Source organism: Onychomys torridus, chromosome 7 (assembly GCF_903995425.1).
Source record: "Onychomys torridus chromosome 7, mOncTor1.1, whole genome shotgun sequence".
In the NCBI taxonomy this organism is placed as follows: Eukaryota; Metazoa; Chordata; class Mammalia; order Rodentia; family Cricetidae; genus Onychomys; species Onychomys torridus.
In genome coordinates this window covers 30,867,469-30,882,807 of record NC_050449.1, presented here as the reverse complement: position 1 = coordinate 30,882,807, position 15,339 = coordinate 30,867,469, and the positions used below count along the sequence as shown (strand labels likewise).

Genomic DNA, 15,339 nt, shown 5'->3' with positions numbered 1-15,339 from the left:
TGAGGCATAAGAGAAATTAAACCTCTCATCAAAGATACCAAACTCATCAAGTCACCGCAAGACTGCACATCTTTCTTCTGACTTGGATAGATGTGGCAAGTTTTCCCTATTAGAACAAAAGGGTCCAGGAACATGGCGGGAGGTGGCTCTCACTCTTACCTGGTCAGCGGTGAGTAGAGGCTCCTCATTGATGCCGGAATCATTTTCGCTCTTCTCGTTGAACTCATCCTCTTCCTTCTCGTGGATCTGAAGAAGGGGAAGTGACATTCTAACCATCGGCTGTAGATCCTCTGCCCCAGACTAGCTGAAGGGCCGTGTTAGCCTCCTGCTGTCTGAACGCCCTAACATCAGCCCCTAGACTAGCTAAAGGGCCGTTTCAGCCTCCCACTGTCTAAAGAGAAAATATGGAGAGGAGTCTGAGTTTCCTCTTATTCCAAATCTGCCCCGTCACATCACACAACAGGCATTGCCAGCATGGCCAGAAGAATACAGTAAGGTAGAGGTAAGCAACACCATTCTGACTCAAGGGGATCAGCACTGTTCCTTAACTCACAGGCAGGTTCTCCTTGGACAAAACAGGAACTGACTTATGGTAAGTGACCACCACCAGCTCATACAGCAGATATAATTCTTTAAGTAGTGTCAGTTGGGCAGGGGAGAGGGGTGTCCAGATTTTTATTTTAGTGGGCACTTCAAGGGGTAGGTTGTTTCCATTCAAATAGGTTTTGTATGTGATAAAATGCCATCCTGTCATTGGAATCCAGGTGTGGTTTCTTAGCTGATGAACCAACATGGGATAGATCACATGAGCTGAAAGACAAACTGAGCCATGCCATGAGGGTGCATGGCTATGATTCCAGTGTTTGGCTGGGACCTGTAGCTTACTCCTGCTGCATCAGGAAAACCCCAATCCTCTCTCCAAACCCCACCCTCTCGGAGAATCTGGTACCAAAAAGCCCAGTTCTGAATTCTTGGTGGCTAAGACAGCTCCTGCCCTGAAGTTGCCAGCTATCCAAGTCCCCCCCCTAAAGTGCTCACCTTTTGACCATACTTGGGCATAAACCTAGCTTATGGTGGATACATCATCACCCCTTGCCTACAGGCTATAGTTTGGGCAGGTGACTTTTCCTGCCTGGATCTCTGGTGCTGGCAAACTTACCCGGGAGTTGCTTTGCTCAAATAAACCTGTTCTTTTACTTTTTCAGTTTGTCTTGATCTGGCTTACTGTGTCAGAGGAGAAACCTATCATTGCCATACAGAAAACCTATTACCAAGAACTTAGGAGGTAGCCCCAGAATGAGGAGGAATTTAAGATCCTCCTCCTACTATCCCTACCTAGCAACTTCAAAGCCAGCCTAGGTTACATGAGATACTGTTTTGAAACAAAGCAACAACAACCCAAAAAAAAAAAAAAAAAATCTAGGTATAGTCTGTAAGCCCAGCTCTCCAGAGACTGAGGCAGGAGAATTGCAGCAAGTACAAGGCTAGCCAGGGTGGTAGAGTGAGACCTTGTCAAAAAAAGAAAGCAATGAAGAAGAAAAGGAAGTGAGGGGTAGAGTGAAGGAAGAAGGAGGCAGAGAGGGGAGAGGAAGGGAAGGAAGGAATGAAGGGAAAGGAAAAAGCAAAGCCCAAGAAGAACACTGAAAGGAGAATTCTGTTCAGATCGTTTGTCCTGTGTCCCCTAAACTCTATAATCTTAAGATTCCAGAAGTTCACAACCATTGAGACTCTAGAACATGTCTAGTCCAACAAGATACTTGTAACAGTTCTGGCTTCGCTGGCCATATTGCAAACTGTTAACGGTCCAGAGTTTACGTTCACATCCTACACACGTTAAGTCGCCCACCCTAAGAATCTTTCCTTCCAGGAATCACACTGAAAATCATACAAGAGAGATCCAGGAAATCCATCCACAGAGCCACCTCCCATGCGGGATCCACTCTTCTTGGCCTCTAAGAGCTAACCTGTTGATTGGTCTGTCCCCCAGGACACTTCTTCCCATTCTAACAGGAAACACTGGTGAGGTCTCAGCTCTCATGTAGTCTAGCCTCAAAACTTCCTTCTTTGAGTTCCACTTTGGCTGGGACCCCCTAACTGTGTATAACCCCTCCTACCTCTACTTCAAACCAGGACATTGTCATTATAAAAAAATTAAGCAAATATATCTTGAATGCCATCTGTTCTCAACCTGGAGAAGGGGCAAAGCAAGGAGGAGAGGGAATCACCAGAGGAGCTGCTGGCGGACAGATGGCAGCATCTATTTCTGCGGTGGAATCCATATGGTGGTGCCTCTGCCAAGTCTACCACCTGGGGTAGCTGCTTGTTTCCACAGCTCCCCACCGGGCAGAACAAAACTCCTGGGGCCACACTTTGTTCACAGCTACATTGACATAGCAGAACTCCCCAAGGATCAGGTGGTCCTGGGGTAGAAGTGCGGCTCTTACTGAGAAATGGAGGATTGTGTTTTCTGTTTGAGTTACTTGTTTTATTTTTTTAAAAGAGTTCTACTTTTTCTTTTCTTTTCTTTTCTTTTTAAATGTCTGAGTGCTCTGTCTGCATGTACACCTTCGTGAGAAGAGGGCATCAGATTCTGCTAGAGATGGTTGTGAGCCACCATGTGGTTGCTGGGAATTGAACTCAGGACCCCAGGAAGAGCAGCCAGTGCTCTTAACTGCTGAGCCATTTCTCCAGCCCCCTGAGTTACCTTTATAAGCCTCCGACAGCAACGTTAGTCCATAACTCAAATCTGGATGTGAGGGGTTGAAATGAAGGCTATGGAAATCCAGTGTGTAGCTAGGTATGGTGGTATATATTTGTAATCCTGAGAACCTTCCTGACTCCATTTTGAAGGCAGGAGCCATTTATGATGAATTGCTAAATATAAGTTTCTGCATACTTGCAGAGCTGAGTTGCTCTGTTTCCTGGAATCTAACCTTCCCCAACCCATGACCTTGATTTTGTTGTTGATGTTGTTGTTGTTGTTGTTGTTGTTGTTGTTTGGGTGGGAGCTCCACCTCAACCCCTGGCACTCTGGCATCCCTATCCCCAAAGAGTCTGGAATGTTCTGGTGGAAGATCCACATCAACTCCCGATCTCTTTCCCTAAACTCATCCTTTCAAAACCCACCAAACAGCTAGGCGGTGGTGGTGCACGCCTTTAATCCCAGCACTCGGGAGGCAGAGGCAGGTGGAGCTCTGTGAGTTCGAGGCCAGCATGGTCTACAGATCGAGATCCAGGAAAGGTGCAAAGCTACACAGAGAAACCCTGTCTCGAAAAAAAAAAGGGGGGGCAAGAAATGGATTCGGGGCTCCTCTGTTTGATTTAGGAGGCAGCAGCTGGTCAGCTCTTGGGTGCACACCAATAAAAATCAGGCTTGTTTCAAATTTGGCTCAATTTGTGGCAATGCTCTTACTCTTGCTAATGGGATTAAGGAACCCAGCACTCAAGAGGTTAAGAGAGGCTAGCCTGAGCTACAGAGTGCAATCATCTCTTAAAATAAAAAAGTAAATAAACATGCAGATACAGCTCAGCGGCAAAGCCCTGGATTCCATCCCCGACAATAAAAAAAGATGGCGACCTAGGACTATATTTCAGTGGTAGAGTACTTGCCTAGCAAATGCAAATTGATCCTAAACGCTGAAAAACAACAACAGGCCAAGTGTGGTGGTGCCTGCCTGCAATCCCAGCACGTGGGAGGCAGAAGATCAAGAGTTCAAGGTCATCATTTGCCATTTCTACACCAAGGATTCAAGGCCTGAGTCCCAAGAGACCAAAACCAAATACAAGGAAAGGGAGTGCTTCCATTTTCTGAAAGGTGTCCAGTTTCAATGCATTTCCTTCACTAATTCAGTTTTGCACCTTTGAACTAGACCATCTCCCTCCCCAAGTTTCTCCTAGGTGCCTCCCCCCCCCCCCCCCCCCGCAGAGGGATGGGCGGGGCTTGTAGGGAAGGAAGGCTCCTAATGGCTAGGCAGCAGTTAATGAACCCCAGCTGTGGCCTGAGTGAGGCACTTCTGGGGTGCCCTTTCCTCTTGCCCTCTCAGGAGCAAAGCACACAAGTCTGGGTCTAAATTGTTAAATAAGATAAGGAGATCTGAAAGCCGATTACAGCCTTAGAAAAGCCAGCGTGAGGTACGGTCACTCTTGTGAGTTGTTTTCTTGTTTCTCAGAAATCAGCCGTGGGGGTGGGTGGGGGGAGGCTCAGCACATACAATGCACCCCAAGAGCCCCCCCTCCCCCGCTGCCTCTGCTCAGTCACAGGCTTCACCGCATCCGCCCTGTTTCAGCTCTCCCTCTTCTCTCTGGCTGTGTTCTATCTAACTCTCCATCCTGCCTGGCCTCGACCTGGTTCCGTCAAGCCTGTGGTTTTTTTCCCTCAACCCCATCAGACTCTGCTTTGCGGTGACAGCTCTGTCACTTCTCCACAAACCTTTTCCCTTCATGCTGGCTGTTTTCAGACTCCACTTCCCACCCCACCCCCCAAACCAAGGGAGTATCTTGAGCAAAGAACTTAACAGAGCAAGAGAGGGAGGCTTCTGGAAAACAACAGCTCCGAATACAGTGGCGCCTGGATACTCTTATTCCGATTATGTGACACGGACACGAGAGTCACTTCCTTGGCTACTTGTGTAGCGATGACAAGGGTGCCTGCCCCAAATGATCCACAAGCCTGCCACGTGGCGTCCATTTCCTTGTGGACTAAACCGTATGGTCATTTCCATACTGTCAAAGCGAATGAGGCTCTTGTAAGGAAAAAAGGATCTACCCACGGTCTTTCTTCCTAGAATTAAGAAGACATAGTTCCAGCCTGGGAGTTGACCACAGCAGGCTCTTCACCTTGCTTTGAGGAAAAGGTGTGCATCAGGATTGCCACCATGCAATATAAAGCTAAAAACTAAGGTAGAACCTCTAACACTTAGACCTTGTTGGGCAGCAGTCCACGAAGGGCTTAAGAGTCTGCTGAGTCCTTGTGACCAACAACAAAATAAAAGCCAGAGCCTTTTGCTGAAGCACTCCACTTATCCTGTTCCTAGAAAAAAACAATTTCTTCATATTTAGCCCTTTACATATTCCCCATCCCTTTCTCCACTGACTCAAACATATGGTTGCTGCAATAACATTAAGAGAACAAAGATAAATTTAATTTTTTTTTTTTTTACCTCCAGTCAAAAAAGGATGAACGAAAGAAACCTAATGGCAAGTGCTCAGCCCAGGGAAGGGCACTCTGTCCCTTTTGTGCCTGTGAACAACCAGGAACCATCTGTGTGGGCTAAGTCAAGGGCTCTGTGTGCTCACAGCAAGATGCTCCACGGTATTTGGTCAACAAACACTTATTGAAAGAATTAATGAACAAAAGACAAAGGGAAGACTAAAGGATCATTCCGCCCTGCCTCCAGATAATGGAGCTTCTTCGCTGCCTGGAAAACAGAAAGACGATCTTCCTGTCCTGGATGTCTGTCTCCTCTCTTCTTGGAGTCAGTCACTGTCTGCTATTAAGTAAAGGTTACGGGGATCAAAAGAGGGTCTTCTATGTCATAGCCAGGAACAGAAGAGAGTGATTCATTAAAAAAAAAAAAAAAAAGAGTGGATACTTGTTAAATAATAATATCATCATGTATAATTCAAAGATATAATTTTGACCTAAAATATAAGTGCATATTTATTCACCAAGCATCATCTATGTATCAGCTAAGCTAGGATGATAGGTCTCTAAGTGGAACCCCACATAGTCTTTTGTGAAGTTCCCACATTATACAATCATTTAAACCACCTCCTGTTTCCATTATTTGAAGGAAGGCACACAGAATATTGTTCTCACAGTTCCCTCTTCTTCCCCCCGAGGATCTAATAAGATGAGAGTGAATGGATTTAAAGTAAGAATATCCTACAGGAGCAAAATGACTTAGAGACCGTAACCAAAATGTGCTTGCTGAGAAGCAGCTGCTGGCCACACCCTCTCCAGGTAGAGCTGCAAAGGTAAAGGAATTCACACTGAAGATGTTGAAAAGCTTGGGAGCTGCAGCCCTGGTGTTGGCAGCAGGGGGAAAAAGGATGAGTATTGTTCAGGTGCTTCCTTGGGGGCAGCTGGACCCTAGGTCTCTTCTAGCAGCTGCGTAGAAAGGCTGCTACCATAAATCCTGTCACACACACACACACACACACACACACCCAAGAGCCAGTGGCTGCACTGGTGAAGTTGAACCAGTGAGGCTCCCACCTCAGACACACTAGACCACTTGACAGTGACTGGAGTCGGGGAGTCTTCCAAAAACAGAGGGAGTGATCAGCTGTAGGCTCATCAGAGAGACCCCAGCCTCCTTCCCCAAGGGGATCTGAGGAGCATCCAGAAAACAAAGAGAAAAGCAGCCTCTTCAAGGCTTTCAGAGCAAGCAGCATTGGAACCACCCCTCCTGCCAGAGCAACTACACATCTGGACAAAATCTATGAGGCCATTGTTTCCAGGCACTGGATGCAGGCAGTGCAAGGCTTTGGACTAGAAAGAAATGAGGAAAACTCAGGTCCGCTAAAAGTGTAATTCCACAAGTAGCAAGTGACAATAAAAGTAGCAAGAACTTGATTGGTTTGCTTGTGAGTTTTATTTGATTGGTTGGTTTTGTTGCTGTTTTGAGATAGGGTCTATACATCCTGGAATTCACTGTGCTAGCCAGGCTGGCCTGGAACTCACAGCCTTCTCTTGCCTTTGTCTCCTGAGTGCTGCGATTGCAGTATAAGAATGACCAGTCTGAGAAAAGTTTTAAATGATCTTTCTTTTGCTTTGGTCAGAAAAATCATTTTGTATTGTGGAGTATAAATATAAATCAAGATAAAATACATGACAGGGGTATAAGAATGGAGGGAAGAGACAAACTTTCAAGCTTCATGTTTTATCTGAAGAGGCAAAATATTTCTTTGCCGGGCGGTGGTGGTGCACGCCTGTATTCCCAGCACTCGGGAGGCAGAGGCAGGTGGATCTCTGTGAGTTAGAGGCCAGCTTGGTCTCCAAAGCGAGTTCCAGGAAAGGCGCAAAGCTACACAGAGAAACCCTGTCTCAAAAAAACAAAAAATAAAAAAAATTTTAAAAAGTTTTTCTTTAAACAGCCTGTGATAACTGAAAATATATAATACACTCTGGAGAAAACACACTATAAGAATACAGAGAGCATGATAATACAGGACTGTAATTCCAGAGAGCTAAGAGGCTGAGCAGGAGAATTAAAGTTTGAAGACCGATTGACAAGTTAGTGAGATTCCCCTACTCTCTTCTCAAACAAAACAAAACAAAAACCAGGCTTTTAATCTTAGCACTTGGGAGGCATAGGCAGGAAGATGGATCTCTGTGAGTTCAAGGCCAGCATGGCCTACACAGTAAGTTCCAGGACAGCCAGGGCAAAGTAGAGAGACCCTGTCTCAAAAAAACAAAAACAAACAAAGTGAAGAGGTATAGATCAAAGTCCATTACAAGGAACAAAATGGAATGCCAAAGAAAGCTGAAAAAAGAAATTAAGAAGGCTGGAGAGATGGCTCAGTGTTTAAGAGCACTCACTGCTCTTCCAGAGGACCCAGGTTCAGTTCCAAGCACCCACATGGCAGCTAACAGCCATCTCTCACTCCAGTTCCAGGGGAGCTGACATCCTCTTTTGGTCTCTGCAGGCACCAGGCACGTAAGTAGAGTACAGACAACTATGCAAACAAAACAGCCATGCAAATAAAATACAAATAAATAACTCATTTTAAAAATTAAAAAAATGAAAATGAATCAACTAAAAAAATAATAAACAATAGAGAAAAACCAAAGAAACCAAATGTGGCTCCCTAAAAAGATTGATAGATATCATAAACCTACAGACAGGGAGAAAGGACACAAATTTACGCTACCAGGAACAAGGATGGAAACGCGTTACAGATCTCACAAACTGTACTACAAGATGGAAAATCACAGAGCCCGTAAGACTGACCGCTCAGCAGGTAAGGACCAGGGGGTGAAAGCACTGATGGTCAAACTTGATGACCTCAGTTCAATCCCTGGACACCACACAGTAGAAGGAGAGAATGGATGTTCCCAAGTTTTCTCTGGCCTCCACATATGTACCATGTTATGTGCATCCCACCTCAACACACAAAATAACTAAGTTAATGTTAAAAAAAAAATAGAAGATTATAGATAAATTTATGGTTAATATAGTCATTGATAGACTGAATGGATAGATTCCTTGAAATCTATGATTCTGGGGTCTGAGGAGATGGCTCAGTGGGTAATATGCTTACTGCAAAATCATGAAGATCAGACTTCAAATCCCCAGCATCCATGTAAAAAGCCAGGCATGGCTGTGCACCTGTAATCTCAGTGATGGGGAATGGAGACAGATAGGGCTTACCCAGCCAGCCAGTCTAACTGAATCAAGAACTTTAGGTTCACTGAGAGACCTTGGCTCAATAATTAATGTGGAAGACAATAGAGGAAGATACCCACCATGGGCCTCTAGCCTCTGTGTGCACACACCCACACCCTAACCTTCTACAGAAAAAGTCCATTGCGGTAGCTTACCAAACATTTAAGGAGGAACCAATAGCAATCTTTTTTTTAAAGATTTATTTATTTATTATGTATACAGTATTCTGCCTGCGTGTATCCCTGCAAGCCAGAAGAGGGCGCCAGATCTCATTACAGATGGTTGTGAACCACCATGTGGGTGCTGGGAATTGAACTCAGAACCTCTGGAAGAGGAGTCGGTTCTCTTAAACACTGAGCCATCTCTCCAGCCCACCAATAGCAATCTAACATGAATTCTTTCACAAAACAGGATAACATCCAGCTCACCTTATGACCTATGTTGTATAGCTGTTTCTTCTGAATTGAAACATTCCCTCTGAGCGGGAAGAGGAAGACTCAAAAGACTCAGGAACTAAATGAAAAATACCCTAAGAAATAAACATTTGCAAGGCTCAGGAAGCTCCCCAAAGTTACAAGAGTCACAAGGCCCCTCCCTAAGGTCATGTCATCAGTAAGGACTGCTGTAGAGGGGAGACTGCAGTTGTGTGAGGAGCTCCAAGGAGGAAGTTTGCACAAGGCTTCCCACGTTGAATGGGCTGTTCAAGGATGCAGTTACCTTTGTCATCCGCGCTCCCGTAAGTCATCTCAATAAACTCATTGCTTCACTAGGTTAGACTTGGGTTTAATAATTTCTTTCTTTGTCATCAATGCCCTATCAGAGGTAAATAGACATGTATTCGTATTTCCCCAGAAAAAGTCACACGATACCTTAGAACAAAAGAACATTACAAAAAAAAAAGAAAAAAAAAAAAAGAAAGAAAGAAAGAAAGAAAGCATAGAACTGGGTATATTAGCCCACAACCTATTATAATCCCTGCCCATACAGGCTGAAATGGCAAGACTGGAAGTTTGGAGGCCACTCAAAGCTGCAAAGTGAGTTTCAGGCCAACCTAGGCTATACAGTGAGACCTGTTCTCAAGCAGGCAACAAAACTTGCCCACAATAGTTCATAACCTGGGAAACCATTTGCCAGTCCCTTAAAAGTTAAACACAGGGTTGGGGATTTAGCTCAGTGGTAGAGCCCTTGCTGCAAGGCCCTGGGTTCGATCCTCAGCTCAAAAAAAAAGTTAAACACTGCCTGGGCTTTCCAGCCCCCCCAGGTTTTCCTAACGAGAAATGGAAGCACATGTCCCTATAATGATGAAGATAAGAATGTCTAAAGCATGGGCGGTGGTGGCTCACACTTTTAATCCCAGCACTCAGGGAAGGCAGAGCCAGGCAGATCACTGTGAGTTCGAGGCCAGCCTGGTCTACAGATCGAGATCCAGGACAGGCACCAAAACTACACGTAGAAACCCTGTCTCAAAAAACAAAAAACAAAAAACAAAAAACAAAAAACAAAACAAAACAAAACAAAATGTCCGAAGCAGGGGTTGGAGAGATGGCTCAGTGGTTAAGAGCACTGACTGCTCTTTCAGGTTCAATTCCCAGCACTCACATGGCAGCTCACAACTGTCTGTAATTCCAGTTCCAGGGGACTTGACACCCACAGCAAAACACCAATGCATATAAAATAAAAATAAATACATTTTTAAAAGCCTTTTGCAAAAAAAAGGATGTCCAAAGCAGCTTTGCTTATAATTAAAAAAAAAAAAAAACAACAACCTAGGAACAGACCAATATTAATCTACAGATGAGTGAATAAATTAAATGTAGTATATCCATGCAAGTGACTACTATTTAGCAATAAAATAAATGAAATAAATTTATTTATTTGTAAAAAAAAGTAGTTGCAACTATATAACAGGGAACAAGGTGAGGCCCTCCTGCTTGATCTTTTTATTTTTTCAAGACAGAGTTTCACTGTATAGCTCCGGCTGTCCTGGAACTCACTCTGTAGCCCAGGCTGGCCTTGAACTCATAGAGATTTGCCTGCTTCTGCCTCCTGAGTTCTGGGATTAAAGGTGTACGCCACCACCCCTGGGTGGCTGATCTTTTAGAACTGTATAAATGTGTCACTTTGATTTTAACAAAGCCCAAATCATTCTCATTGCAGTCAGGACTGAACGGTGTATATGATATTTAATTCAATTATTTATTTTAGTCACAAAGACAAGCATGAGCAGATAAAGAAACAAACAACTGATCCTTGGCAATATCCACAGAGTAGAAGATTATAAGGGCTCATGAAATTAAGACTGCCAACAGTGTGCATATACCATACTATGAGTGCTTGGTTGGCCAGGAGTACTGGTCAACCTGTAAAGCCATTTAAACTGCGGTTAGTTTAAGTCCTTCTGCTGTAATAAAGCCAGGTGATAAAGGAGGATGAGATAAAGCAGACTTTCTCCATCTGCTTTCATCACCTGTCCTGTGCCAGACTTAGATAAGAACAACCCCACTGAGCAGAGCTCAAGGCTACCCTTCCCAGAGTCTCTCAGCTCTCCTAGAACTACCAGCCCCCTTGAGAGGGATGTACAAGTGAAGATGAAGTACATGTCTTATATATCCATTGGCATAATTCACAACATAAGCTGGAAAGGTGGCCTCTTCTATCATGACGACCTGATCTGATTCCTGTAACTAGACTCATTGTATTACTGTGACTTTCTCTCTTTTATTTTAGGTGACTACAAGGTACTGTGCATATGTGTGCAGCAAGAGCAAATGTACAGGCAGGAGTTCAAAGAGGACCTGAGACCCAGGCTCCAGTGTCAGTGTGCTGGCAGTAAATCAATCACAGACTCGCTGTCTTGCCTGCCAATGGGGCCTGAGTGTCCTAAGTATTCTCTATTGTTCGTGATTAGGAGATGCAGCCACTCTTTCAACAAATGCTGATCCCTCCCGGGTGCTATTTTGAGCAGTGATCTGCAGATACAGTGCCCAGTCAGGGAAAGCTGCTTCCTGCTTTTTTACTTGGGACCAATTCTTGAGCTCCCAGAAAGATGTGATCCGCCACTATACCAAATTCCTGAAATTCATCATTTGCTGAGTCCCCAGGGCTGGCCCAGCACTTCCTGAATACAAAATCACCAAATTGTCTTCATGGCTGAAACTAGAAAGCCAAACAATTGTCTTTTAACATGCATAGAACCATTACATGATTTAACCTTTTGCTATGAGAATGCCTCTTGACCATTGTGTAGCCATTTCACCTGGGCATTAGCTCAGTGTTTGTGTGTGTGTCATCTCCCACCCACCACTCCTCAATTTTTTGCTGAGACTCTGACCTCCAAAGTAAGAAGGGAGGTAGCACCTTGAGGGAGGTGATTAGATATCATGAATGGTATTAATTCCTTATAAAATAAGTCCAAACTAAGTTCTAGGAAATTCATTTGTCTTTTCTACCATGAGTGGACCTCACAAGAAAGTGTCACCTAGAACAGAAATTGGGCCCTCCCCACAATCTGAATCTGATGGCATCTTGATCTTAGACTTCCAGTCCCTAGAACTATGGGAAATAAATGTCTACTGCTTATAAATCAGTCAGAGATACTCTGCTCTGCTCACTAAAATACCACTACATATACAGTACATCTATAGTCAGCCACCAGGGGCAATCTGGATTTTCTGAGAGACTATACAATCAACTAAAAAGAAGTATCCAGCATCCTTTAAAAAAATAAAGTGTTCCCTCTTAAGTGTGTGTGTGTGTGTGTGTGTGTGTGTGTGTGTGTGTGTGTCTATATGAGTGAATGCCATTTGTACAAGGGTGCCCACAGAGGTTGAAGGGGCTATCAGATCTCTTGGAGCTGGACTTGCAGGCAGTTGTAAGCCATCTGACAAGGGTGCTAGGAACTGACCTTGGGTCCTCTGCAAGAGCAGCCAGTGCTCTTGACCACTGAGCCATTTATCCATCCCCATTGAAACCCTAAGTTATTCTCTGCCCTTGGAAAGGAACAAACAAAAGAAAACAACACCACACCTCCCTGCCCATTGTTACCTGGTTCACCTGAGCCATAGCTCTAACCAGCAGGCTGTAAGGTCCACTGGCACTTGCTCAAAGCATTGCTTCTGATGGGACTGTGCTATTCACTTTAGACACCAAACCCTGATTCCCTTTTTTTTTTTTTTTTTTTTTTTTGGTTTTTCAAGACAGGGTTTCTCTGTAGCTTTGGAGCCTGTCCTGGACTAGCTCTGTAGACCAGGCTAGCCTCGAACTCAGAGATCCACCTGCCTCTGCCTCCTGAGTGCTGGGATTACAGGCATGCGCCACCACCGCCCGGCGAACCCTGATTCTTAAAAATGTTTTTGTTTGTGTATCTGTTGAGACTAGAGTCTCACTCTGTCATCTAGGCTTGCTCAAACTTGTGGCAACTCTCCTCCCTCAGCCTCCTGAGTGCTGGGAATACAGGTGTGCCACCAGAATGCCTGGTTATCTGATTTAAAAAATATATATGTATTTGAAGAGAAGCCTGAGATAGTCACTCTTTTCCAACTTGCTATGCAGATCATAATATGAAGATCAGCAGTGGAAGTAATTAGGGGTTCTGGGAGTACAGTCACTGGCAGTGTGGTTAACATATACAAAGTCCTGCTTTCCAGCCCCAGCACCACAAAGATGGAGCAGGAAGAAGGGGAGGAGCCTGGGGAAGTGGGTAACCATTTGTGGCAGTGTGAATAAAAATGGCCCCCACAGGTCCATAGGGAGTGGCACTGTTAGGAGGTGTAGCCTTGTTGGAGGAAGTGTGTTTCACTTCTCCTGCTGCTGTCTGCAGACCCAGATGTAGACCTCTCAGCTCCTTCTCCAGCACCATGTCGCCTGCTCGCTGCCATGCTTCCCACCACGATGATAATGGACTAAATCTCTGAACTGTAAGCCAGCCCCAATTAAATGTTTTTCTTTATAATAGTTGTTGTGGTCATGGTGTCTCGTCGCAGCAACAGGAACCCTAACTAAGACACCATTCTTACTCTTTTATGCATAATCACCCCAATTGCCTCAGACACACCGAGTCTCCTTCCAACCTCATGTTTTATATTCCTCAACAGCATGTGAAGTCCCAACAATGACTCTGAACTATTGCTTTAGAAGGCTATTGAGTTGTTGGACATTTTTCTGTCTGGATTCCATATCTTCCCAACCCTGACTAAATACCCGCCCCCCAGAGGTACCTCAGTGTCCGAGTTGTTGCCATTCAGAGCCTCAATGTTTGGGTCCCTCCAGTCTTCTGAGAGTGAAGGGATGTAATTGTCTGTCAGAGCATCCCAAACCCTGTAAACAAAGAAAAGCTCTCATTAGCACACATCTGCTGCCTGACCCCGCCTGGAGGAAGGAAGAGCTGGGCCAGGCAAGAGAGAGGCTGCTGTGTGTGCCAGGCTGAGGTCATCTGCCTTCTAGCACACAGGGGCAGCAGCTGAAAGACAGAATTCGAGGCATGTCCAGAGGAGAAAACCATGAGCATGGGGCCCTGTCCAGAGGCTTTAGAGGGAAAGGTGTTTGGTTTTTGCTTAGAAACTAATCTGTACCCCAACCATACAGTTTATTTCTAAACCTCAGAAGTATCAGTGTTCCTTTCCCATAGTCTTGAGAGAACCAGAGGGTAGAGGAAGGGACTGGGCAGATACTCTGACTGAGTCTTGTTAAAACTGGGTAACACATTTCAACTTCAGAGGCTTCCAATCTCCTCTCAGGAATTAGCACCACCATATCTAATGTAAGCAAGAGGATAACATCGATATTGTAACTGTTCACTTCTTCTCCAAAATGCTCCAGAGAGTCCACAGCAACACAACGCTGTAGAATTTATGTAGAGTTTAAAGGTGCTGTGTTTTCATTATGGATACTAAGGCAAATGTACAAAACAGGAAAAAAAAAAAAAAAAAGAAGAAGCCAAGTATGGTGACACTCACCTCTCACCCCAGCACTTGGGAGGCACAGACAGTGGATCTTTATGGGTTTGAGGCTAGTCTGGTTTATATATTAAGTTCCAAGCCAGCTGGGACTACATACCTATACAATTGGTTTTCAGAAGGGAAAAATGAGGTTATATTTCTTCTTCTTCTTTTTTTTTTTTTTGTTTTTTGTTTTTTTGTTTTTTTGTTTTCGAGACAGGGTTTCTCTGTGTAGCTTTGCACCTTTCCTAAAATTCACTCTGTAGCCCAGGCTGGCCTTGAACTCACAGAGATCCTCCTGGCTCTGCCTCCCAAGTGCTGGGATTAAAGGCGTGTGCCACCACCACCACCACCACCACCACCACCACCCGGCTTATATTTCTTCTTCATTCTGAGATATATATGTTTTCCCATAATTCTTATCACTTGATTCACTTATTTCCCAACTCTTCTTTGGACAAAAGGGAGGGGGGGCAAGGTTATGGCTTAGTAGTAGAGCATTTGCCTAGTAGGTACAAGGCCTTAGGTTTGATCCTCAGGCCAGGGTGGGGTGGGGATGGGGTGGAGATGATTTGAAAAAAATTCTGAAGTCACAAACATAACATGAAAATGAGTGAATTAGTAGGTACCCGAGGACAGACATTTGATATCAAATACATAACACAAGTGTGCTGGTTGGAGGAAGAATCACAAGCCATGGTTATTGGGAGGGAAGGAGGGAGAGAGAGGGAACAAGAAACAGCAGAGAGACCACGCAGAGGGAAGAGAGCAGAAAGAGAAAAAGAAGACACATAGAGGGCCCGCCCACTTTTTAGGCTGGGCTGCCGTCCCAGGCTGATGATGTAATTAAGGACAGAATCCTTACAATATAGAAAAGGTCTTCCTGGAAAAATAATATATGTAACTGGTAATTAAATAAAAGAAACCCATGAAAACAATTTATTGACAAGAGAGGTATCTGCTTGCTATTTTTCCACCACATAAGAAAGCACTTTGAGAGAACAAAGCCATCA

General features: G+C 44.5%; 1 protein-coding gene across 1 annotated transcript in view; it reads right to left on the bottom strand.

Moving 5' to 3' along the window:
• Fez1 (fasciculation and elongation protein zeta 1) overlaps nt 1-15,339 on the bottom strand; it is a 59,642-nt gene that overhangs the window by 24,308 nt on the left and 19,995 nt on the right. The window contains exons 3-4 of the mRNA XM_036192363.1: nt 13,607-13,706; nt 160-246 (exon numbers count right to left, since the gene is read on the bottom strand). Of these exons, the coding sequence (XP_036048256.1) occupies nt 160-246; nt 13,607-13,706 (187 nt within the window). The remainder of the gene's footprint in view (nt 1-159; nt 247-13,606; nt 13,707-15,339) is intronic.